Here is a 24799-nt window from a genome sequence, read left to right as displayed (position 1 = left end):
ACATTCTATTAATATGTTAACATTGTACCTATTGCACTAGTACCAAATCTCTTACCTATTTTTCTTTCTCTCCAATCCGTCTAACAGAGGAGGCCGATCTTGATTTGGATGTTCCCATGACGACTCAATACACCGCCAAGGCAGGAAGGGATATTGAGGTGTTTATTCCACTGAAGGGCAGACCTGCACCAAACTGCACATGGAGAAGACATGACAAGAACATGGCCAGCGATGCAAGATACACTATCACCAGCACAGAACGTACAACAGTTCTTGTCATTCCAAAGGTCACCCGTGACGACTGTGGCAAATACTACCTGGAGATTGAGAACGGTGTTGGCGAGTCCAAGTTCATCACTGTGTCTGTCAAGGTTCTTGACACCCCATCCACTTGCCAAAAACTGATCATCAAGAATGTCACCAGAGGCAAGTTGACCCTGAGCTGGGAAGCTCCTCTGATCGATGGTGGTTCCCCAATCACCAACTACATTGTGGAGAAGAAAGACGCCAACAACAGAGCGTATACAGTCGTGTCATCAGAGTGCCCCAACACATCATACAAGATCGACGGTCTGTCAGATGAAATCGCCTACTTCTTCAGAGTGTCTGCTGAGAATGAGCATGGTACTGGTGATACATGTGAGACTGCAGAGCCAGTCAGGGCCACTGAGACCCCCGGACCAGTCAAAGAGCTGGTCATGACAGACGCTACTAAGACATCAGTGACTCTTCACTGGACCAAGCCTGACCATGATGGAGGTAGCCACATTTCAGACTATGTCATTGAGACGAAAACTAAAGAGGAAGAATCCTGGACTGTTGCTACAACATGCAAGCGTTGCACATGTGAAGTTAAAAACCAGAAGGAAAATTCTGTTGTGAACTTTAGAGTGTTTTCTAAGAATGAGAAGGGCATCAGTGACTTCTCTCAGATTGGGCCCATAACAGTAAAGGAGTTCATTATTCCACCTGAGGCCAACATGATAGATTATCCGAATGGCGAACTCTTTGTTCGTGTCGGTCAAAACATCCATATTGAATTGCCATTTAAGGGTAAACCAAAGCCATCTGTTGGATGGATGAAGGAAAACATTCCTTTGAAAGAAAGTGAACAGATTCGCTTCCGTGAAACAGACAACAAAGTGTCTATAACAGTCAGAAGCGCAAAGAAAGAGAATGCAGGCCTATACACATTGGTTCTGAACAACAAGCTTATCAAGAACTTCTTTGACATCAATGTGATCACTCTCGGACCCCCCTCTGTGCCAGTTGGACCGGTCCGATTTGATGAGGTCAAAGCACAGGGCATCATTATATCTTGGGATGAACCACAGGACAATGGAGGTGGAGACATCACTTGCTACAGTGTGGAGAAACGAGAGGCGGCCCAGGCTAACTGGAAGATGGTTTGCTCCAGTGTGGTGAGGACAACGTTCAAGATACCCAACCTGGTCAAGGGCACAGAGTACCAGTTTAGAATACGTGCAGAGAACAAATACGGAGTGAGCGATCCTTTGAATTCACCAGACGTGATCGCCCAACACCAGTACATGCCACCAGGTGCACCAGGAAAACCAGTCACATACAACGTTACCAGTGACGGCATGACTATCCAATGGGAAGCACCCAGCTTTGATGGTGGCTCACCAATCACCGGCTACCATGTTGAGAAGAAGGACAGAAACAGCCTGCTGTGGACTAAAGTAAATTCCAGCATCATCTCTGCCCGTGACTACAGAATCATTCAGTTGATTGAAGGACTGGAGTATTCCTTCAGAGTCTATGCAGAGAATAATGCTGGCCTGAGTCCCGTCAGTGAACAGAGCAAACATGCCCTCGCAATCTCCCCAGTTGGTGAGTATAAAATATTTATGACTGTCTATGACAGATGTTGTAATGTCTTGTGTAGCTGTTATAACGGCTTTATGAATGCATACATAACGGGGACTACAATAAAGTGTTACCTTGTTGTTTTTTCCTCAATGAACAGTCTGCTATCATGAACATACATACTTTATGAACATACACTACTTCAGCAACCTGACCTTTCCTTTCCCCCCTAGATCCACCTGGTACTCCTAACGTCATTGATGTCACAAGAGATACTGTCACTCTCAAATGGGATATACCCAAGAAAGATGGAGGATTTAAGATTGTGGCATACAGTGTGGAAAGACGTCAAGGTAGAGGCAAATGGTTGAGATGCAACTTCACCGACATAAGTGATTTGCAATTCACCATCACCGGACTTTCGGCTGGTGATCGCTATGAATTCAGAGTGATTGCCAGAAATGCTGTCGGTACAGTCAGTCCACCCTCACAGTCATCGGGCTATGTCATGACAAAAGATGAAAGTGGTAATTATACATTATATTAAATAAACATTATACTGTACATTATACAACCTGTTTATTTTATCTGACTATCTAAGTTTGTCTCTATGTGATTACATTTATCATTAATGTCATGTTTTTGTGTCTCTCTGTTTAGTTTCTCCCGACATTGAGTTCAGAGCCGACACTGCTCTTGTGTACAAGGCTGGTGAAAACATCAAACTAAACTGTAGTATCACGGGTCGACCAGTGCCTCAGGTCATATGGTACAAGGACGGTAAAGAGATTGACAAGATGATGTTGATTGATATTACCACTAACATCGGCTCCAGCCACCTGTTCATCAGAGATGCTGATCGCAACCATCGCGGAGTGTACATGGTGGAAGCCAAGAACAGCTCTGGAACTAAGACAGAGAGTGTCAACATCAGAGTCTCAGGTTGGTTTATAGATAAAAAGAGTTACATTATTTATTTTCTCTCAAATTGTGATGCAGATGATTTAACAACAAGTGGGTGGATGCATGCTTACCATTAACAATATATGCTTTCTTTAGATACCCCTGGACCACCTGAGGGACCAGTGCGTTTCACTGGTATCACTGCAGAAAAGGCAACTGTCTGGTGGAACCCGCCAGAGAACGATGGATGTGCTGCAATCCTCTGTTATACAGTGGAAAAGAGAGAAACATCTAGGATCTCCTGGGCAATGATGACAAGCAAGTGTGAAGCTTGTTCATTCAACGCCACCAAGCTGATCAAGGGCAACGAGTACCAGTTCCGTATCTCTGCTGTCAATAAGTTCGGAGTTGGACGTCCTCTCGACTCTGATCCATTCATTGCACAGATGCAATTCAGTAAGTTCCATCAAACAATAAGATCTAAAGAGATGACTGACACATAATTATTTGTTATTAACTTAAATTGTTATGTTTAACTAAAACAAACAAATGCTTTCTTTCACAGCCGTTCCAGAAGCCCCAGGAACACCAGACGCCACAAATGTGACTGGAGACACAATCACAATAGGCTGGACAAGACCCAGATCAGATGGTGGAAATGAGATCAAACACTACATCCTGGAGAGACGTGAGAAGAAGAGCTTGCAATGGGTGAAGGTTTCATCCAAGAGACCAATCACTGAGCTCAGACACAGAGTGACACACCTGAACGAAGGTAATGAATATGAATTCCGTGTCATGGCTGAAAACGGTGCCGGAATCGGACCAGCAAGCAGCACATCAAGACTCTTTAAGTGCAGAGAGCCTACAAGTGCACCAAGTGCTCCTTCTCTGGTGAAGGTCACCGACTCCACAAAGTCGTCTGTCACCCTGGAATGGATCAAGCCTGTGTTTGACGGTGGTATGGAGATCATTGGCTACGTCATTGAGATGTGCAAGGCAAGCCTTAATGAATGGCACCAAGTCAACAGAGCAACTTGCATCAACACAAGATACACCGCTAAAGGTTTAACGGCTGGTGAGGAATATAGGTTCCGTGTGCGTGCAGTGAATGGGTCTGGAAAAGGAGAAGCATGTGCAGTTCCTAATCCAGTGCAAGCTGTTGATAGATTGACATCACCAGAAATCATCCTTGATGCAGACTTCAAACAGACACACGTTGTGAAGAACGGGGCCACCGTCACTCTTCATATTGCCTTCTGTGGTAAACCAACTCCGCTGGCTACATGGACCAAGGCAGGTGGAGAACTTGGTGTTATGGCAGATGTCAACACAACTGACACATACAGTACCTTGACCATTGAGAGCTGTACCAGATTTGACTCTGGAAAATACACCTTGTTGCTTGAGAACAATGGGGGCCGCAAATCTATCACATTGACCGTGAAGGTGCTTGATACACCTGGACCTCCAGGAGCTATCAGCTTCAAGGATGTGACCAGGGGAGCTCTGACAATGCTGTGGGACGCTCCAGCCAACGACGGTGGAGCCCGCATTCAGCACTACATCGTAGAAAAGCGTGAGGCTAGTCGTCTCAGCTGGAAGTCAGTCAGCGAAAAATCCTCACGCCAAATGATCAGAATGACCAACCTAGAAATAGGTGTACCTTACCTGTTCAGAGTCATTGCTGAAAATACGTATGGCAGGGGAGAACCCTGTGAGATGAGTGAACCGATCACTGCAACTGAGGTCCCTGCTCCACCCAAGAGTCTTGACGTCATTGACACTACTAATTCTACTGCTATCTTGGCCTGGCTGAAACCTGAACACGACGGTGGCAGCCGCATCACAGGTTACATTGCTGAGGCCAAAGCAAAGGGCTCTGATCGCTGGATTGTTGGCGGTCAAACCAAACACCTAAAGTTAGTCATTGACGGCTTGATTGAGAACACAGAATATGACTTCCGCGTCAAGGCTATCAATGAGGCTGGTATCAGTGTCCCAAGAGATGCCTTAGCATCCGTTGTCATCAAGGAGCCCAAGATTGAGCCCACAGCAGATCTCAGTGGCATAAATAACCAGCTCATCACATGCAAGACTCACAATGCATTCACCATTGATATCCCCATCAGTGGCAGACCAGCTCCAAAGGCCACCTGGAAACTGGAGGAGATGAAGCTAAAAGAGACTGATAGAGTGATCATCAAGACTACTACAGAAAGGACCACCCTGTTGGTAAAAGACAGCAAGAGAGGAGACAGTGGAAAATACTACCTCACTTTGGACAATGCCGCCGGACTAAAGACATTTGCTGTTACTGTCAACGTTGTTGGAAGACCCACTCCACCAGTAGGACCCATTGAAATCTCTGAAGTGTCATCAGAGGGCTGCTCATTGGCTTGGACAGCACCAGAGGATGACGGTGGAACAGATATCGACAACTACATTGTTGAGAAACGTGAATCTGGATCTACATCCTGGCAAGTGGTGAACTCAAGTTGTAAACGCACCACGATCAAAGTAAGCCATCTGACCAAATACATGGAGTACACCTTCCGTGTCTCTGCTGAGAGCAAGTATGGCGTGAGCAAGTCCATTGAGTCTTCAGCTGTTGTCATTGAGCATCCATTTGGTAAGTTCATGTGTAAAATCAATTTAATATTTGCTTTAATGATTTGAAAATGTGAAGACACTAATAATTAATTGTTTTGTCTTATTCTCAATATCAGTTCCACCAAGTCCACCAACTCGCCCAGATGTGGTGTCAGTATCTGCTACGGCTATTGGCATCAAGTGGGATCTGCCATACGCTGATGGCGGCAGTAAGGTGACTGGATACTGGATAGAGAAGAAGGAGAGAAACACCATTCTTTGGGTCAGGGAGAACAAACTTCCATGCCTGGATACCCAATACAAAGTCTCTAGTCTCATTGAAGGCCTGGAGTACCAGTTCAGAGTTTATGCTATGAATATTTCTGGTCTCAGCAAAGCCAGTGAGGCCTCAAGACCAGTAGTGGCTTTGAACCCAGTCGGTAAGTGCAACATTCAAAGGACATTTTTCTAAATATTTGGACTCTCTGGAATGTTCCATGTTGACCGTTGACCTTTGCACTGATTGTACATTCTCATTTTGTCTCCATGTAGATCCTCCTGTTAAACCTGAGGTGACTGATGTCACAAGGTCCTCAGTAACTATTGCATGGGGTATACCATTCAATGATGGTGGCAGCAAGATTGTCGGATACATCGTGGAGCGCAAGCCGTGGAGTGATGATGAGTGGGATAACGCCCGTTGGTTGAAATGTAACTACACCACCATCACAGAGACTCACTTCACAGTTGGAGGACTGGGTGAAGCAGAAATCTTTGAATTCCGTGTCATTGCCAAAAATGGAGCTGGAGTTCACAGTGCACCATCTGAAACAACAGGACCGATCACCTGCAAGGACGAATACAGTAAGATACTACTGTTAGATAATGTTACGTTACTGTTAAGTTTATTAATATATATATGTATTATTTCATAATTTATATTTTATTTTTGTCTTATAGCTCCTCCCAAGGCTGAACTTGACAGCTCTCTTGTTGGAGAGCATGTCACTATCCGGGCTGGATCAGACCTGGTCCTTGATGGTGTAATTGGTGGTAAACCCGAACCCATAGTATGGTGGGCCAAAGGTGACAAGGTGCTGGAGCTGGGAGAGAAATACTCCCTGACATACACCAGTTCAAGAGCCATGGCCATCATCAAGTCCTGCAACAGAAACGACACAGGAAGATACGTTCTGACCGTGAAGAACGCCAGTGGAACCAAGACAGCGTCTGTCAACGTTAAAGTACTTGGTAAGAACATAAAGTAGATACAAAGACATATACACTTGCAATGACATGGAAACAAAATAGTTTTCAACTAAATGTTACTATATTACTATAATACAGTGGTGGTTGGTGCCGTTTAAGATGAGGGAGGACAATGTTTTTTTTTTAAATGAGCATGGTCTTACTGTATTTCTATTACAGCATGTTGGATGACTCTCATTCATATTCCATTCACCCAGCTCATTTTCCCTATACCGATCATGAGATTGCTACAACGTAGCCTATGAATGGAAGTTTACAACATAGGTACACTGGTTGACAGAAATTTGAGTAACACATTCAATACTGCCTTGAACACTCTTCCCTGCATCTAGCTGATCTAGGGTGTAATCATTAGTCCAATAGTTGCAAACAAGAGTTCAGGCATGTTTTCCCCGTTATGTTCTGTTTTCCTCCATTTAAGAATTGGCTGAATGACTACACCCCTGATCACACGCAAACACAGTTAACTTTCATAGCAGCCACATACATGATCACTTTGATAGTTGTAGCTATAATTCCTTCTTGCATCTACGCGCTCTGGCACCGGTTAGTTGAGGTAATATGTACATGTAGGTAGAGTTATTAAAGTGACTATGCATAGATAACAACAGAGAGTAGCAGCAGTGTAAAGTGGGGGGAGGGGGCAATGCAAATAGTCTGGGTAACCCTTTGATTAGATACTCAAGAGTCTTTTGACTTTGGGGTGGAAGCTGTTTAGAAGCTTCTCGGACCTAGACTTTGGAGCACCGGTACCGCTTGCCGTGCGGTAGCAGAGAGAACATTCGCAGGCTAAGTAAATTAAAGTGAAAAAATAAATATATATATATACATAGCTCTCTCTCTTTTTTTGTATTCTTTTTTTTTAGCCCTTTTTCTCCACAATTGTGTGGTATCTAATTGGTAGTTACAGTCTTGTCTCATCGCTGCAAACCCCGTATGGACTCGGGAGAGGCGAAGGTCGAGAGCCGTGAACAGTCCGTTAATAATTTCTGTATTTTCCAGACACTCCTGGAACACCTGGTTCAGTTAGAGTCAAAGACTACACAAAGGAGTCTGTCGTCATTACATGGGACGTACCAACTATTGACGGTGGAGCCCCTGTGAACAACTACATTATTGAGAAACGTGAAGCTTCAATGAAATCCTACAAAACAGTTACAACAAAATGCAGGAAGACCTTGTTCAAAATTACTGGCCTGGGGGAATCAGTACACCACTTCTTCAGAAACTCAACCCAACCAAGCCGAACTGCTTCTTGACACAATGCCCACTTAACCCGGAAGCCAGCCGCACCAATGTGTCGGAGGAAATACCGTACACCTTGCGACTGTGTCAGCGTGCACTGCGCCCGGCCCGCCACAGGAGTCACTAGTACGCGATGGGACAAGGACATCACTTCCGGCCAAACCCTCCCCTAAACAGGACGACGCTGGGCCAATTGTGCGCCACCCCATGAGTCTCCCGGTCGCGGCCGGCTGCGACAAAGCCTGGACTCAAACCCAGAATCTCTAGTGGCACAGCTAGCTAGCTCTCTCTCTTGCTTCTCCTTCATTTTTGAAGAAATTGTTGTGTTCAAAACTGTTCAACTATTGTCTTTCTCTCTCCTTGAGTCAACTACTCACCACATTTTATGCACTGCAGTCTACAGAAGGGGGTGAGAACCATGAGCCTCCTAGGTTTTGTATTGAAGTCAATATACCCAGAGGAGGACAGAAACTAGCTGTTCTCTGGCTATACCATGGTGCTATTGAGGCTACTGTATACCTTCATTGCAAAACAGTGTATTTTGGTCAATTATTTGGTGACGTGAATATATTTAGTATAGTACAGTTTTATCTTAAAAGGATAACGTTTTTTTTTATGTTTCACAATTACATTTTCATGAAATTCACTGTGGAGGATGGTACACCTCTTACTCCTCTGAAGAGCCTACACTGTTATAATAACACAATTTAATGTTTCACTCTGTAATTCCAGATACACCAGGGCCTCCTGAGGAAAAGGTCACAATCACCAGGGTGACGGAGGAGAAGTGCACTGTGTCTTGGAAGATCCCTCTGGAGGACGGTGGAGATCTTGTCACTCATTACATTGTTGATAGACGTGAGACCAGCAGACTCAACTGGGTGATCATGGAGACCGAGTGCAAGACTCTGTCCTGTGTCAGCTCCAAACTGATCAAGAACAACGAGTACGTCTTCCGTGTCAGAGGAGTAAACAAGTTCGGACCTGGTGTGCCTTTGGAGTCCGAGCCTGTCATCGCCAGAAACGCATACAGTAAGCATGCATTCAGTGGCCATGTCCTTTTAATAGATGCAATACAATTGTTGTCTTATTCAAAGCCCAAACCTTATTAAACATGTTTTATTTTCCTTTATCATTGCAGCTGTCCCATCACAACCTGGAGCACCAGAAGTCACGGCTGTAGGAAAGGAGCACGTCATCATTGAATGGATGAAACCTGAAAGTGATGGTGGAAGTGAGATCAAGAATTACCTGGTGGACAAACGTGAGAAGAGCAGTTCCAGATGGACCAGGGTCAATAAGACCTTTACCATCTATGACATCCGCCTGAAGATCTCTGGTTTGCTGGAAGGCAGTGACTACCAGTTCCGTGTTACAGCTGTGAATACAGCTGGAAACAGCCAGCCCAGTGAAGCCTCTCAGTATGCCTACTGTAGAGAGCCAACATGTACGTGATCAAAAAGTCATAGTCTAGATTTTAGTAACCATATGAGGTCCATCTTTATAATCTTACCATTAACTTATGGTTGACTTCTGAAACACTGAAACACTGCTGCTGCTGAATGACTCATACTGTATTTTGTGTTTTCCAGACACTCCAGCCCCTCCTTCAATTCCACGAGTGGTAGATTCCACCAAGCATAGCATTAGCTTGCAATGGACCAGACCCATGTATGATGGTGGCGCTGATGTTGTTGGCTACGTGGTGGAGGTGCTTGAGGAAGGAACCGAGCAGTGGTACAGGGCCACCCAGAAGACTTTAAAGAACAATTCGTTTGTTGCCACTGGACTTCAAAGCAACAAGAAGTACAGTTTCCGTGTCGCAGGAGTCAATAGCAATGGCACTGGGGAATTCAGCGAACCTAGTGTGGAAATTGAGCCTGTTGAGAAACTCTGTACGTTTGTTCTTATGCTTTTACTGTCAATATTTCACAATGGCAGCATTTTTGTATGTAAAGGGTTAACCTGGTATAACTGCAGTTTAAACCAATGTCTACATTGAATCAATGACCCTCTTTTTAGACTTATAGTTGGTATATGTGCTGTTATTATGTTGTAAACGTGCTGTAATTTTTTGTCACAACAGCAATCCCTGATCTTGAGCTCCCTGATGATCTGAAGAAGATTGTGTGTCTGAGAGCTGGTAACACTCTTAGGCTGTTCGTCAATGTGGCTGGAAGACCGGCTCCTGTACTGACCTGGAGGAAACCTGGCATTGACCTGCAGAGCCGTGGGTTCATTGATACAACTGATAGTTATACTCAACTAATTGTTGAGAAGGTCCATCGTTACGATGCCGGCAAATACACAATTGAGGCTGAAAATCCATCTGGCAAGAAGTCAGCAACTATTCTCGTCAAGGTTTATGGTATGTTATCGGTTACGTTGACATACTTAAGATGGTTAAATGATTAGGAACTATCTGTGAACCATATAATTACATATAGAATAGTGAATCGTCATGTGCTGTGAACAGTCAGTTAATCCTTTCTGTATTTTCCAGACACTCCTGGACCACCTGGTTCAGTTAGAGTCAAAGACTACACAAAGGAGTCTGTCGTCATTACATGGGACGTACCAACTATTGACGGTGGAGCCCCTGTGAACAACTACATCATTGAGAAACGTGAAGCTTCAATGAAATCCTACAAAACAATTACAACAGAATGCAGGAAGACCTTATTCAGAATTACTGGCCTGGAGGAATCAGTACACTACTTCTTCAGAGTGTTACCAGAGAATATATATGGTGTTGGAGAACCATGTGAAACCCCTGAATCAGTGTTGGTCTGTGAAGTACCCAGCCTTCCTCAAGATCTGCACATTGTGGATATTGGAAAGTCCTCTGCCATACTTAACTGGGAGAAACCTCTTCATGATGGTGGAAGCAGACTGACGGGCTACGTCATTGAAGCTAACATCGTTGGATCAGACAGATGGAGTGCAGTGGCCACCGTTAAACAGTCCATGTCCCAGCATACCGTCACTGGTCTGACCGAGAAGGAGACTTATCTCTTCAGAATCAGAGCTACCAACACCAGAGGAGTTAGCGAGCCTAGGGAGATTACAGGACCTGTGGTCATTCAGGAACAACTACGTATGTTATATTCTGATTCTTATGCTACACACATGGCAGTTAATCTATTTAAAAATGAAAGGTTTGATACACCTTCAGATGGTCTAATTTTCCCCAAAAATATTTCCTTTTACAGTGGCGCCCTATATTGATCTGACCGGCATTCCACAGAAGGTTGTCCATGTGCCAGCCGGCAAACCAATCGACCTCAATATTCCTATAAAGGCCAGACCTGCTCCAGTTTGCACCTGGTCCTTCAATGGTGCTAAAATGAAGGATAGTCTTGACCGGGTTAAGATTGTGTCTAATGGAAAATACACCAAACTGACTGTCCGTGAGACAACCATTGATGACACTGGTAGCTACACTCTTCAAGTAAAGAATTCTGTAGGAACTGCGACAGAGATACTTAAAATTATCATTCTTGGTAAGTGTGTGTGTTTTGGTTTGTGTGTTCTTATGTTTTTGTATTGGAATATTCTAAATACAACCGTCTGCTTATTTCTGTCTAGATAAACCTGGAATACCTATTGGACCGATCACAGTTGATGCCGTTGATGCCACATCTGTAATGGTCAGCTGGGAGCCACCAGAGAAGGATGGCGGCTCCAACGTTAGTGGCTATGTTGTTGAGCAGCGTGACGCTCACCGCCCCGGATGGCTACCAGTGTCCGAATCTGTCACAAGACCCACATTCAAGTTCACCAGATTGTCTGAGGGAACTGAATACGTGTTCCGTGTGGCTGCAACAAACCGCTTTGGCATTGGGGGATTCTTGCAGTCTGAAGTTGTTGAATGCAAGAGTCTCAAGAGTAAGTCATCATAAATCCTAAAACACAGTACATTTCACCTTTTGACAAAATGTATTATACACTATAATTAAAACACAAAAACAGTGTACTTCATTTGGAGGAAGTTAAAGAAAAGGGATGATGGTGGCTATAACTGATCTCATTTGAAATCTCTAATCTCTCCACAGCCGTACCCAGTGCACCAAACCGACCTGATGTACTGGATGTGACTCATGAGGGAATGACCATCACATGGCAGCCACCAGAAGAAGATGGAGGCTCCCAAGTGTCTGGATATATAATTGAGCGCAAGGAGGTCAGATCTGAAAGGTGGATGAGCATTGTTAAGAACCCAGTCACCATGACCAGATACAGATCATCAGGTCTGTGCGAAGGCAATGAGTATGAGTTCCGCGTGATCGCCCTCAACTCCAGAGGCTCGAGCAAACCCAGTATGGCATCTAAACCAGCTATCGCCATGGATCCCATCGGTATGCCTCTGTAATCCTGTCCTTAGTTGTTGTGTCCCATATTAGAAACATTTAAATAAGCAGTAAATTATGTAATTACTATGTTTAACTTTTTTGTAATGTGTTATTCAACTCAATGATTTATGGGTCAAAATGTCCTTGCAACTTAGTTTCTACCATTTTCAAACTTGTGTGTATGACCAAAACTATTATATTTGTCTTTATCTAAACAGAGCCTCCTAGTGCACCACAGTTCCCCATGGTCACAGACACAACCAGGACGTCTGTGTCTCTGGCCTGGAGTCCTCCAGAGGAAGAGGGTGGTTCTGTCATCACTGGTTACCTGATTGAGATGCAGAAGGTGGATCAGGTGGAATGGACCATGTGCAACACAACACCCATAAAGATCTGTGAATACACTCTGACGCACATGCCTCAGGGAGCTGAGTACAAGTTCCGTGTGATGGCCTGCAACGCTGGTGGACCCGGAGAGCCAGTCGAGATCCCAGGAATCGTCAAGGTTACAGAAATGCTTGGTAAGGGATAAACATATGTGTATAGCGTACCAGGAAGAGCTGTATTTTGTATTTTGCTTTTGAAGCTTGTGTCAAATGTGAACTAACTTAACAATGTCTGTATGCTTCATTTCAGACTATCCCGATTATGAACTGGACCTCAAATATGAGGAAGGCTATGTGGTCAGACAGGGAGGAGTCATCAGGCTGTCTGTGCCCATCAAGGGTAAACCAGTCCCTATTTGCAAGTGGACAAAGGAAGGCCGAGATATCTCTCACAGAGCTATGATTGCCACCAATGATGATATCACTGAACTTGTGATCAAAGAAGCCCACAGAGATGACACTGGCACATATGACCTGGTCCTGGAGAACAAATGTGGCAGGAAGGCTGTCTACATCAATGTTAAAGTGATTGGACGTCCAGACACACCGGAAGGTCCCCTTGAGTTTGATGATATCCAGGCTCGCTCTGTAAGAGTCAGCTGGAGACCTCCCTCTGAAGACGGTGGCTCTGATATCCTGGGTTACATCGTTGAAAGGCGAGAGGTATCAAAGGTAGCATGGTACACTGTGGACTCAAGAGTGGTGGACACAGCTCTGGTGGTCAAGGGGCTGAAAGAGAATGTTGAATACCATTTCAAGATCACTGCTGAAAACCAGTTTGGTGTGAGCAGATCTCTCAAATCAGATGAATGTGTCACTCCAAAGACACCGCTGTGTAAGTATTTTTGAATGTTCATAATTATTGTTCTGCAAATATAAAATGTGTTTTCTTGTGTTATCACTCCTCAGTTCTTCTATTTACAATTATGCAATTCTCATTTCTATACAACAGCTCCACCAGAACCTCCAATCAACCCACCAGAAGTTATGGATGTCACAAAGAGCACTGTTGCTCTATCTTGGGGCAGACCAAAAGATGATGGTGGCGCCCGCATTACAGGATACTACGTTGAGAGGAGAGAGGTGTCCACAGAGAAGTGGGTGCGTCACAACAAGACACACATCACCACTACAATGTACACTCTCACTGGACTCATCCCTGACGCTGAATATCTGTTCCGTGTCGTGGCACAAAACGACATCGGTCAGAGTGAACCTGGACCAGTATCTGAAAATGTTATATGCAAAGATCCATTCGGTATGTATTTAATAGGCTTTTCGATTATATATTTAAAGCTGCAATATGTAACTTTTTGGGTGACCCGACAAAATGAACATAGAAATTATAGTTATATATCTGTCAATCTCATTGAAAGGAAGTATAAGAAGTGGTAGATCTGTTCTATGTGTGCTAATTATATGCTTCCTGTTCTTAAGTTTTGTTTTTGTGTCTTTTACGTTCAGTTTCAAACAGCTGAAATTACAATATATTTGGTTATGGAACAGATATTTCACAGCGGTTTAGATGGTACAATGATTTTCTACACAATGACGTCTTGTTTTGTCAAAAACTGAAATTAGGCGAACTATTAGAATTTTAGCAAACAGGAAATGGCGATTTCTGCATATTGCACCTTTAATAATACATATAAATATTATAAATAATACAATACTTAAATAAGATTATTTTTTGTAAATGCATGGTTACTTCTCTCTCTCTCTTTGAATAGACAAACCCAGTCAACCAGGTGAGATTGATATAATCTCCGTTGCCAAAGACTGCATCACTATTCACTGGCTGCGCCCAGAATGCGATGGTGGCAAAGAGATCCTGGGTTACTGGATTGAGTTCAGACAGGCAGGTGAAAGTGCCTGGAAGAAATGCAACAAGGAGCGTTCCAAGGACAGACAGTTCACCATGGGTGGTCTGATGGAGGCTACAGAGTACGAGTTCAGAATCCTTGCAGAAAATGAAACAGGAATGAGTAGACCTCGCAGGACCGCCATGGGCATCAAGACTAAACTGAGCTGTACGTTGGCATAATATTTTCATAAAATACTCTAAGCGCCTTAGATTACAAAAATCATTGATTAAAAATTATCATTGCTATTCATTAGAAATAATGTTCATGCTCTGTTTATGTTTCAACAGTGGGAGAGGCTCCTAGTCTCAAGGAAGACATGGCAGATGTCATCACAAAACTTGGTGAATCAGGAACTCTGACATGCCAGATTATTGGACGTCCCCTTCCTGACATCAGATGGTACAGATATGGCAAGGAGCTGATCCAGAGCCGCAAGTACAAGATGAGTTCTGATGGTCGCAACCATTCATTGACAGTGGCCACAGATGAACAGGAAGATGAGGGCATATACACTTGCAGAGCCGCCAATGAAGCCGGTGAAACAGAGTCCAGCGGCAAGCTGCGCTTGCAGGCCGCACCTGCTTTCCACCCTGGATTCCCATTGAAGGAGAAATACACTGCAGGGTGTGGAACAAGTCTTCGTCTCCATGTTGTCTACATTGGACGTCCAATTCCACAAATCATGTGGTTCTATGCAAAGAAGCCGCTCAACGCGTCTGAAAATGTGATAATTGAAAACACTGAGAGTTACACTCATCTGGTTATAAGGAATGTACAGCGCAAAACAAATGCTGGAAGATACAAGGTGCAATTGACCAACAAATTTGGAACTGTTGAAACCACACTCAAGGTTGAAATTCAAGGTAACAATTTGTTTTTTTACTATTATTGCAATAATATAATTGCTTATTTTATCAACATAACCACTGTTGTGCATGACCAACAGAGAATTTGTTATCTAAATGTTGATTTTTACTTTTTTTCCCCAGATAAACCTACCAAACCTGAGGGACCTATTGTTGTTGATGCTGTGTTGAAGAGTGCAGTGATCATCAGCTGGAAACCACCAAAGGATGATGGTGGATCAATGATCACCAACTACATTGTGGAAAAACGAGAAGCAAAGGAAGGCGAGGAGTGGCATCTGGTGTCATCATCAGTCTCAGGAAACACTTGCAGGATTCAAAATCTGATTGAAAGTGCTGGATACTACTTTCGTGTTTCTGCTCAGAACCAATATGGAGTCAGTGAGGCACTTGAAGTTCCTGGTGTTCTCATTATCAAAAGTCCATTCGGTAAGTATGCTTGTTGACAATGATAAATATATCACATAGATCATGTTTACTGTAACGGTTAGGAGAATAATGCACTTCTATGACATCGCTCTCATTGTCTGTTCCTCAGAAAAACCTGGAATTCCCGTGCAGCCTGTTGTCACAGAAGTGACCAACGATTCTTGTCTTGTGTTCTGGAAACCACCAAAAGACGATGGAGGTGCAAAGATAAAGAACTATTTCCTTGAAAAACGAGAGAAGAAACAGAACAAATGGATCACTTGTACATCCAATAAAATCCATGAGACACATTTCGCTGTAAAAGGCCTTCTTGAGGGCTTTGAGTATGAGTTCCGTGTGAAATGTGAAAACATGGGTGGTGAAAGTGATTGGAGTGAGGTGTCAGAGGCCATCATTCCCAAATCAGGTCTCACAATGAAACCTCCTGTCTTCAGAGAAGAAATGAGACCAGAAATGATTGTGAAGTTTAGATCCAATGCTACATTTGTCACCAAAATTGTTGGACATCCCATCCCTGCTGTGAAATGGTATAAGAATGGCAAAGAAATTGTTGCAGATGGTACCAAACTCAAATTGCAAGAATTCAAGGGAGGTTATTACCAACTTGTTATTGCTAATGCCGAGGACAGCGACGCAGGTGTCTATCAAGTCAGGGCAACAAACCAAGGAGGATCCATCTCTACAACAGTGAATCTGACTGTTGAAGGTAAACATTTTTGATAGGCTGATGAAAAGTATTTTAAGAGGACATTTTGTGTTAAACATACGTCTTTTGATAATAAAACAAGTTTGAATTCCCTTACATGTTATAAAAAATGTAGGTCATTTAGAATTTAGAATATATATAAGTATTGATATACTCATTTCATTTATATTCTTTCTTTTCTCCTCCAGTTCCTGCCAAGATCCACCTACCTCAAGAACTGCAAGGCATGGGAGCAGTTCATGCTGTAAAGGGTGAAGTGGTTACCATTAAGATTCCAATCAGTGGCAAGCCCGACCCTCAAATACAATGGCAGAAGGGACCAGAGATCATGGGATCATCTGCTCACACTCAAGTGATTGTCACAAGATCATTTACTTCACTTGTCTTCCCCAAAGGAGTTCAGAAGAAGGATACAGGTTACTATGTAATCACTGCCAAGAACAGATTCGGAGTTGACAAACAGACCATTGAAGTTGCCGTGGCAGATGTACCAGATCCTCCTAAGGGCATTAAAGTCAGTGAAATCACTAGAGATTCCATCACTCTAACCTGGAGTCCTCCAGAAAAAGATGGCGGAAGCCCTATCATTAACTACATTATTCAGAAGTGCCCCACATCAGGTGACAGGTGGATCCGCGCAGGCCAAACCAACGAGCCTAAATACACCATGATCGCTCTGTTTGGCAAGACGAAATACCAGTTCCGTGTCATTGCAGAGAACCAGTTTGGTCTGAGCGATCATTCTGAACCAACTGAGCCTGTTACAACAATAGAAGATAAATCCGTTATCAGAAACTACGATGAAGAAGTTGATGAAGCTAGAGAAATCACCAAAGAAGAGGCACCACATTCATCAAAGATCAAGATGGTGGCTGCCCAGTACACAATTTCTGAAGAGCTGGCACGTGCCGGAACATTTGGCGTTGTTCATCGCTGTGTTGAAAACAAGTCCAAGAAGACATTCATGGCCAAGTTTATCAAGATCAAATGTACTGATCAGGAGCTAGTTACTAGGGAAATTGAGACACTCAATCTCTCTAAACACAAGAACTTCATATACTTACATGAGTCTTTTGACAGTTTGGAAGAAATGGTCTTGATCTATGAGTTCATCTCAGGTGTAGACATCTTTGAACGACTTGGCACAGGCAACTTTGAGCTCTCAGAACTGGAGATTGTTAGATACCTGAGACAGGTGTGCTCAGCTCTGAAGTTCTTGCACAAACTCAACTATGCTCATTTTGAAATCAAACCTGACAACATTGTCTACACCACAAGAAAGAGTACAAATATCAAAATTATTGAAATGGGCCAGGCTAGATTACTGACTCCTGGAGAAAATATCAGAATCAATTTCACTGCACCAGAGTATTGTGCACCTGAAGTCCACCGTCATGGACTTGTCAGCACTGCAACTGACATGTGGTCAGTTGGTGTACTAACATATGTACTCCTTAGTGGACTTAACCCCTTTGCAGCAGAATCAACCACAAAAATGATTGAGAATATCTCAAATGCAGAGTACATCTTCGACAGTGAGGCTTTCAAAGAGACCAGCCTCGAAGGTATGGACTTCTGTGACAGACTTCTTTGTAAAGATCTGAAGAAACGTATGACTGCTCATGAAGCTCTGGAACATCCTTGGCTTAGATTGAAGCTGGAGCACCTCAGCAAAAAAACTATCAAGACATTGAGACACAGAAGATACTACCAGACGTTGGTGAAGAAAGAGAGAGAGACAATTGTCTCATCAGCTCGCGTTGCTTTCGGTGGTGGCTTCAGAAGTTACAGAGGTTATGCAGTTGGCAAAGTCAAGATTGCGCACCCTACAGAAGGTCTGAGAGCCGGTCCAGTCATGCATGGATCTTCAGAGGAGGGTGGACATGTCAGATTTGTTTGCAACATTGAACATTATGATGAAACCACAAAAGCAACTTGGTACTTTGGCACCCGCCAGTTAACAGCAAGTCACAAATATGAAATCAGCTACATCAATGGAGTTGCTAGCATCTATGTCAAGGAAATTGAAACATCTGACGATGGTGTCTACAGATGCAAAGTCATCAGTCAGGACGATGAAGATAATGCCTATGGAGAACTCTTTGTTGAAACTGTGAGATGCTACCGTGAACACTTCATTGGACGCTCACTCACAAAGAAGAGGAAGCTTGATAAGCAAAGAATTATGCAGAGACCACCAGACTTCACTCTGCCTCTGTACAACCGCGCTGCTTACATCGGTGAAGATGTTCGTTTCGGTGTAACCATAACAGTGCACCCAGAGCCAACAGTAACTTGGCTGAAGGCTGGTCAGAAAATCAAACGAGATGATAAGAAGTACACTTTCATTAGTGACAAGGGTCTTTATCAATTGATGATCCACAATCTTGACCTTGATGACGATGCTGAATATACTGTTATGGCCCACAACAAGTTTGGTGAAGACAGTTGCACAGCACGTCTTACAGTGACACCTCACCCTGTTAGTGAAGACACCATGAGGCCAATGTTCAAACGGCTGTTGGCTAACGTGGAGTGTGTAGAGGGCCATAGTGTCCACTTTGACTTGAGAGTCTCGGGAACACCTGCACCAATCTTGAAGTGGGAGAAGGATGGCAGGCCACTGGAATTCAACCAACAAATCACAGTTGTTCAAGAGGATGTAGACTATCACGTTCTGCATGTCAGAGAAACTCTTGTTGAGGATTCAGGTCTTTACAAAGTTACCGCAACAAACTGTGTTGGATCAGTGAGTTGCCAGGCTACACTGAAGGTGGACCGCATTACATACAAGAGGAGAGAATATAAGAGTGAGGTTGAACAACAGAAATATGTTCAACAACAAATTGACAAGACACTGAAAATGGCGCAACGCCTTTCCACCACTGAAGTTACTGGACTCAACCCAGCGGCTCAAGAGGCTTTGAAACACGCTGCAGACATATACAAGCCGGCAGTGAGCACCAAACACTGTGAGGGTGAATTTGATATCACAGAAGAAAAACCATTTGTACATATCGAGGAAAGGAAACTTCGCATGCCATATGAAATTCCTGAGTCACGTGTCCATGATGCAAGTGCTCTGGATGAAGACCTGTTGATTAAACACTTTGTACCTTTGTCTGACATGAAGTGGTACAAGAAACTTAGAGATCAGTATGAAATGCCTGAGCGGATGGAGAAGATTGTACAGAAGAGACAGAAACGAATTCGTCTCTCCAGGTGGGAGCAATTCTATGTCATGCCCCTTCCTAGAATTACTGACCAGTACAGGCCAAGATGGCGTATCCCGAAGCTCACGCAAGATGACTTGGAAACAGTAAGACCAGCAAGACGATCACCTTCTCTTGGATCCGAGGCATCCTTCAGGTCAAGAAGATGCTCCCTTTGTGATATGAGTGATGAAGAGCTTCTGCAGCCCATTGATGATTACCTGTCAATGAAGAAAACTGAACAAGAAAGGCTCCAACTTGAGGAGGAGCTTGAACTTGGCTTCTCTGCCTCCCCACAAGGCAGCCCTGTCCGGTTCGAGTTGTCTGCTCTGCGTCATAAAGAAAGTAAACATTTAGCAAGAAGAGAAGTATCACAAGTAACCGAGCACAAGATCAAGAGAACAAAAGTTTCACAGTTCTTGAGGAGGAGAAGATCACTGTCTCCTACATACATTGAGCTGATGCGCCCTGTTTCCGAGCTTATAAGAACTCCTCGCCCACGTCCTCTGGAGCCAGAGGAGATCATCGAAAGGAGATCCCCCACCCCTGAGAGGACGCGTCCACGCTCCCCCAGCCCCCCAGCTTCAGCTGAGAGATCCTCCCGCTCATCCTCAAGATTTGAGAGGTCAGCCAGATTTGACATCATGTCCAGATACGAGTCAAGAAAGGCTGCACTGAAATCTGAGCGCAAGTACCAGACGGTGACCCAAACACCCTTTAGCCTCGACCACGCCCCACGTGTGACTGTGAGAATGCGTTCCCATCGTGTCCCATGTGGTCAGAATACGAAGTTCACTCTGAATGTCCAAGCGAAGCCTGTTGCTGAGATCCAGTGGTTTCATAACGGACAACTGATTCAAGAAAGTGAGAAGTTACGCTTCACAAACATGAGTGGAGTGCTGTCTATCCAGATCCGTGATTGTCAGGCAGAGGACAGTGGCACGTATCGTGCTGTTTGTTCAAACTCAAAGGGAGAAGCGTCCGACTATGGTATCCTTGATGTTTCTGGAGGTGAATTCTCCACATATACATCACGTCGTAAAGATGAGGATGCTCCACAACCATTTGTTCCTGATATCACAAAGACAGACCATTACCACATATCATCCTTCAAGGCAGCTTCCTCCTCAGCAACACATATGGAAGTGAAAGAAAGTAAATCAAAGTTAACTGAATCACGTGAAACATATGACAGATATGATTCATCTGAACGATTTATTTCTGCATCTGAAAAATATGCCGCATCCGCGAAGTATGCATCAACTGAATACTTATCATCTGCAGCATCCTTATCATCAGCATCATCTGATAAGTTTCGATTGACTGAAAGATACGTGTCGGGTGAAAGACATGCATCGTCTGAAAGATCTGAAACATTTTCTTCAACTGAAACAAAAATGAGGGCTATGGAGGCGTCAGAAGTTGAGCAAGTGACTGTTCATAAAGTTAAGTCAACTCTGGCAGCCAGAATACTGACTAAACCACAGTCTGCAACAGTCAATGAAGGAGAGACTGCTCGATTCACTTGCGACATTGATGGCGAACCAGCACCAAGTGTTACATGGTTGCATGAGGGACGAGTAATTGTATCCTCTCATCGTCTTATGGTATCTACCACGCAGTACAAGTCTACGTTTGAAATTTCCTCTGTACAATCGTCTGATGAAGGCAGCTACACACTGCTGGTTGAGAATGCTGAGGGCAGACAAGAGACTCAGTTTAGTCTGACCATTTTCCGAGCAATTGTCGAAGAGGAGGTTTTTGTCTCAATAAAGTCACCAGAGCCTGGATTCAAGTCTCCTGAACGAGTAGCTTCACCTACCAGTGTTCCCCAAACCCCAACCCCATTAATCAAGTCTCCTGAACCAATCACCTCACCTCCTAGGGTGAAGTCCCCTCCTCCTGTCAAGTCTCATGAACCAATCACCTCGCCTCCAAGGGTGAAGTCCCCTCCACCAGTCAAGTCTCCTGAACCAATCACCTCGCCTCCAAAGGTGAAGTCCCCTCCTCCTGTCAAGTCTCATGAACCAATCACCTCGCCTCCAAGGGTGAAGTCCCCTCCCCCAGTCAAGTCTCCTGAACCAATCACCTCGCCTCCAAGAGTGAAGTCCCCTCCTCCTGTCAAGTCTCCTGAACCAATCTCCTCCCCTCTAAGGGTGAAGTCGCCTCCTCCAGTCAAGTCTCCTGAGCCAATCATGTTGCCTAAGGGAGTAAAATCACCTCCCAGAGTCAAGTCTCCTGAACCAGTTGTCTCGCCTCCAAGGGTGAAATCCCCTCCCCCAGCCAAGGCTCCTGAACCAATCGCTTCACCAAAGGTAGTGAAACCACCTCCCCAAGTCAAGTCTCCCGAACCAAAGGGTGTGAAGTCACCTCCTCAAGTAAAATCTCCTGAACCAAAAGGAGTGAAGTCACCTCCTCAAGTCAAATCTCCTGAACCAAAAGGAGTGAAGTCACCTCCCCAAGTCAAGTCTCCTGAACCAAAAGGAGTGAAGTCACCTCCCCAAGTCACCTCACCTAAGAGAGTAAAATCTCCACTAACAGTGAAATCCCCAACTCCTAAAGCTCCAAAGATTATCCACCAACTCACAGCCAAAGCCTCAGAAGACACAGTGAGAATGTCCTGTGTATCTGAAAGCAGCGTGAGAGAAGTTGTGTGGTACAGGAATGGAATGAAACTGACACAGAGCAGCCACTATGAGTTCCATATGTCTGTGGATGGACATTGTTCTCTCATTATCCATGACCTCTCTGAGAACGACCAGGGAGAATACTCTTGTGAGCTCATTGCAGAAGGAGGAGTCTCTACTAAATCTTCATTCTCATTTGTTGGCCAAGTGTTCCAATCCATCTACACTAAAGTCACAGCTTATGTGCAGCAGCACATGGCCATGAAAGGTACGTTTTGCTGTAAAAAGCAAACCTCTTGATAAAACAAAATTCTGTACGAATTCTATACAAGTCTGTATATTCACATTTCTAATGGTTCTTTGTCTTTTTTCTTCTATTTAAGTGAAAACTGAACAGGTATCAATGAGTCAAAAAGAGGCATCTATGGCTTTAGCCTCCCATGCAAGTTCAGAACAGGTTGTTAAGAAAGAAATCCATGGAGGAGCTCAGATGATGATGATGGGGGAGAGTGCTGCTCTTAGCAGCATGAAGGAAAGCTTCTCTTCCCAATCAGTCCACATGGCTTCTTCATCTTCTATGCATCAGGAGACATCTTTCAGCAGTTCCAGTATGGCCAGTATGTCTAGCATGGCTGCCATGGCTGCTGAAATGCAGATGGAAACCATGTCTCTATCTAGCATGTCTTCCATGACATCTTCCCATGCCATGAGCTCCAGCAGTATGACTGAAATGATGAGTCACTCCCACCTAGAGGGGTCCTCCATGAGATCTATTGCACAGGGTATGCTAGGTAAGTATCTCATACTGTATATGCTTATGACATACAAGTCTTACAATGCATTATAGCTACATCATAATGCATTAAACCTTCAGGCTTTAAGTAAAATGTTACCCATATTTGTAGTAGTGCAGTTGCTAAGCATTTTTTTTATTTGTGTTTCTAACAGGTGCGACAGGGGCACCAAGAATCGAAGCTCTCCCAGAGGACATCACCATTGAACTTGGAAAGGTTCTCACCGTGGCCTGTGCTTTCTCCGGAGAGCCCACCCCTAACATCGAATGGTCCCGCGGTGGAAGAACGCTGCCCGGTGAGGAGCATGGCGGTAGGTTCCACATCGAGACCTCAGAGGACCTCACTACACTCATCATCACCAGTGTGAAAAAAGAGGATGCTGGAGCATACACACTCAAACTGTACAACGACTTTGGATCTGACACTGCAACAGTAACTATAAGCATTCGATCATAAAAAACAGTTAATATAATTTATATCCTCCCCCTTCCCTACTTTAATGCCTTTTTATGTATTAATTGAACAAAAAATAATCTTACTTGATAAAGACCTTGATTTCTGTTATTGTAAATATGAACTATTTTTATACCAAACTTGACATTAATTTATGCCAAACTAGACTAAAGTCTAAAGTTGTTATAAAATGTGCCATATTGGATAATTATGACTTAGGATTTTTCATCCATTTTTTCTGTGACATGTACATAATGTATATAGCCGAATTTAACGGTTATGGAAAATGTATGAATTGTTATTTATGACAATATTAACTGAAACAAATGAAACTGAAATGTTTAAAAGGAGAAAGTTTCACATGAAACGAATACCCTGTTAAACCTGAAACTAAACTCTGTGCCTCAACAAAAAGTTGATGTCTTAAGATTGCCTCAACAGGTAGAGAGGCTCCCTGTTGAAGTTGACTAAATCAGAGAGATGAGCTGTTTGACGCTGTATGTTATTACCTGCAGTGTTATTATCAAACTCCTATGAATTGTAACATGATCATAAGACCCTGAGTGCTGTTTGCATAAACCCTCATGTAAGCAGGACAACTAGGCCTTGTGTTCTGGACTGACTATGTCATAACCACCATTTAAATGACATGTTCAACGTGCAAGCGGCCTGCACTTGAGCTGAAATATTTTTTTTTGTGCTCTGTTTCTGGCAAATGACTGCTTAATTGATTTTCCGAACAACATCAACCTGGCCATAAAAAATTGAAAGTCCACCCTGCACTTATTTTGCAGAAGCAGAGCCATCTCTTGGAGGTTTGCTTGTGTGCCTTATTTTTGTGTGTTAGCTTTAGAATTTCACCAGTTCAGTTGTCAGGCAAACATCAAGCAAGTGTACCACAGTGACACCACCTGCTGTGTTAAAAGAAAACAAAATGTATTAGCTGTTCTGCCCTGCACTTTTGTTTGATTTAAATTAGAATTATATAATTATATGCAACCTCCCTGAGTTTAGTATTGATTTAATAAAGCATGATATCAGCACTAAAATGTCTCAGGTGTTTTCTGATTGTGTTCTTCATTTGCATGTACTGTATGTATGTAACATATATATATATATATACAGTACCAGTCAAAAGTTTGGACACACCTACTGAATTCAAGGGTTCATATTTGTTTGTACTATTTTCTACATTGTAGAATAATAGTGAAGACATCAAAATTATGAAATAACACATATGGAATCATGAAGTAGCCAAAAAGTGTTATAC

The 24799-nt window shown here is 43.6% G+C and overlaps 1 protein-coding gene across 1 annotated transcript in view; it reads left to right on the top strand.

Moving 5' to 3' along the window:
* Positions 1-24537, top strand: part of LOC139401652 (titin-like) — a 178632-nt gene extending 154095 nt beyond the window's left edge. The window contains exons 212-237 of the mRNA XM_071145731.1: positions 88-1854; positions 2064-2357; positions 2491-2772; positions 2890-3189; positions 3299-5365; positions 5463-5765; positions 5878-6189; positions 6286-6576; positions 8572-8871; positions 8981-9286; positions 9432-9734; positions 9926-10207; positions 10343-10936; positions 11052-11342; positions 11428-11727; positions 11895-12197; positions 12410-12712; positions 12828-13412; positions 13530-13835; positions 14308-14607; positions 14730-15305; positions 15432-15737; positions 15847-16443; positions 16632-22550; positions 22666-23073; positions 23231-24537. Of these exons, the coding sequence (XP_071001832.1) occupies positions 88-1854; positions 2064-2357; positions 2491-2772; positions 2890-3189; positions 3299-5365; positions 5463-5765; positions 5878-6189; positions 6286-6576; positions 8572-8871; positions 8981-9286; positions 9432-9734; positions 9926-10207; positions 10343-10936; positions 11052-11342; positions 11428-11727; positions 11895-12197; positions 12410-12712; positions 12828-13412; positions 13530-13835; positions 14308-14607; positions 14730-15305; positions 15432-15737; positions 15847-16443; positions 16632-22550; positions 22666-23073; positions 23231-23532 (17897 nt within the window). The 3' untranslated portion in view covers positions 23533-24537. The remainder of the gene's footprint in view (positions 1-87; positions 1855-2063; positions 2358-2490; positions 2773-2889; positions 3190-3298; positions 5366-5462; positions 5766-5877; positions 6190-6285; positions 6577-8571; positions 8872-8980; positions 9287-9431; positions 9735-9925; positions 10208-10342; positions 10937-11051; positions 11343-11427; positions 11728-11894; positions 12198-12409; positions 12713-12827; positions 13413-13529; positions 13836-14307; positions 14608-14729; positions 15306-15431; positions 15738-15846; positions 16444-16631; positions 22551-22665; positions 23074-23230) is intronic.
* Positions 24538-24799: the final 262 nt, after the last annotated feature.

The sequence above is a fragment of the Oncorhynchus clarkii genome, chromosome 3 (genome assembly GCF_045791955.1).
Source record: "Oncorhynchus clarkii lewisi isolate Uvic-CL-2024 chromosome 3, UVic_Ocla_1.0, whole genome shotgun sequence".
NCBI lineage: Eukaryota > Metazoa > Chordata > Actinopteri > Salmoniformes > Salmonidae > Oncorhynchus > Oncorhynchus clarkii.
This window is presented reverse-complemented; position numbering and strand designations above follow the sequence as displayed.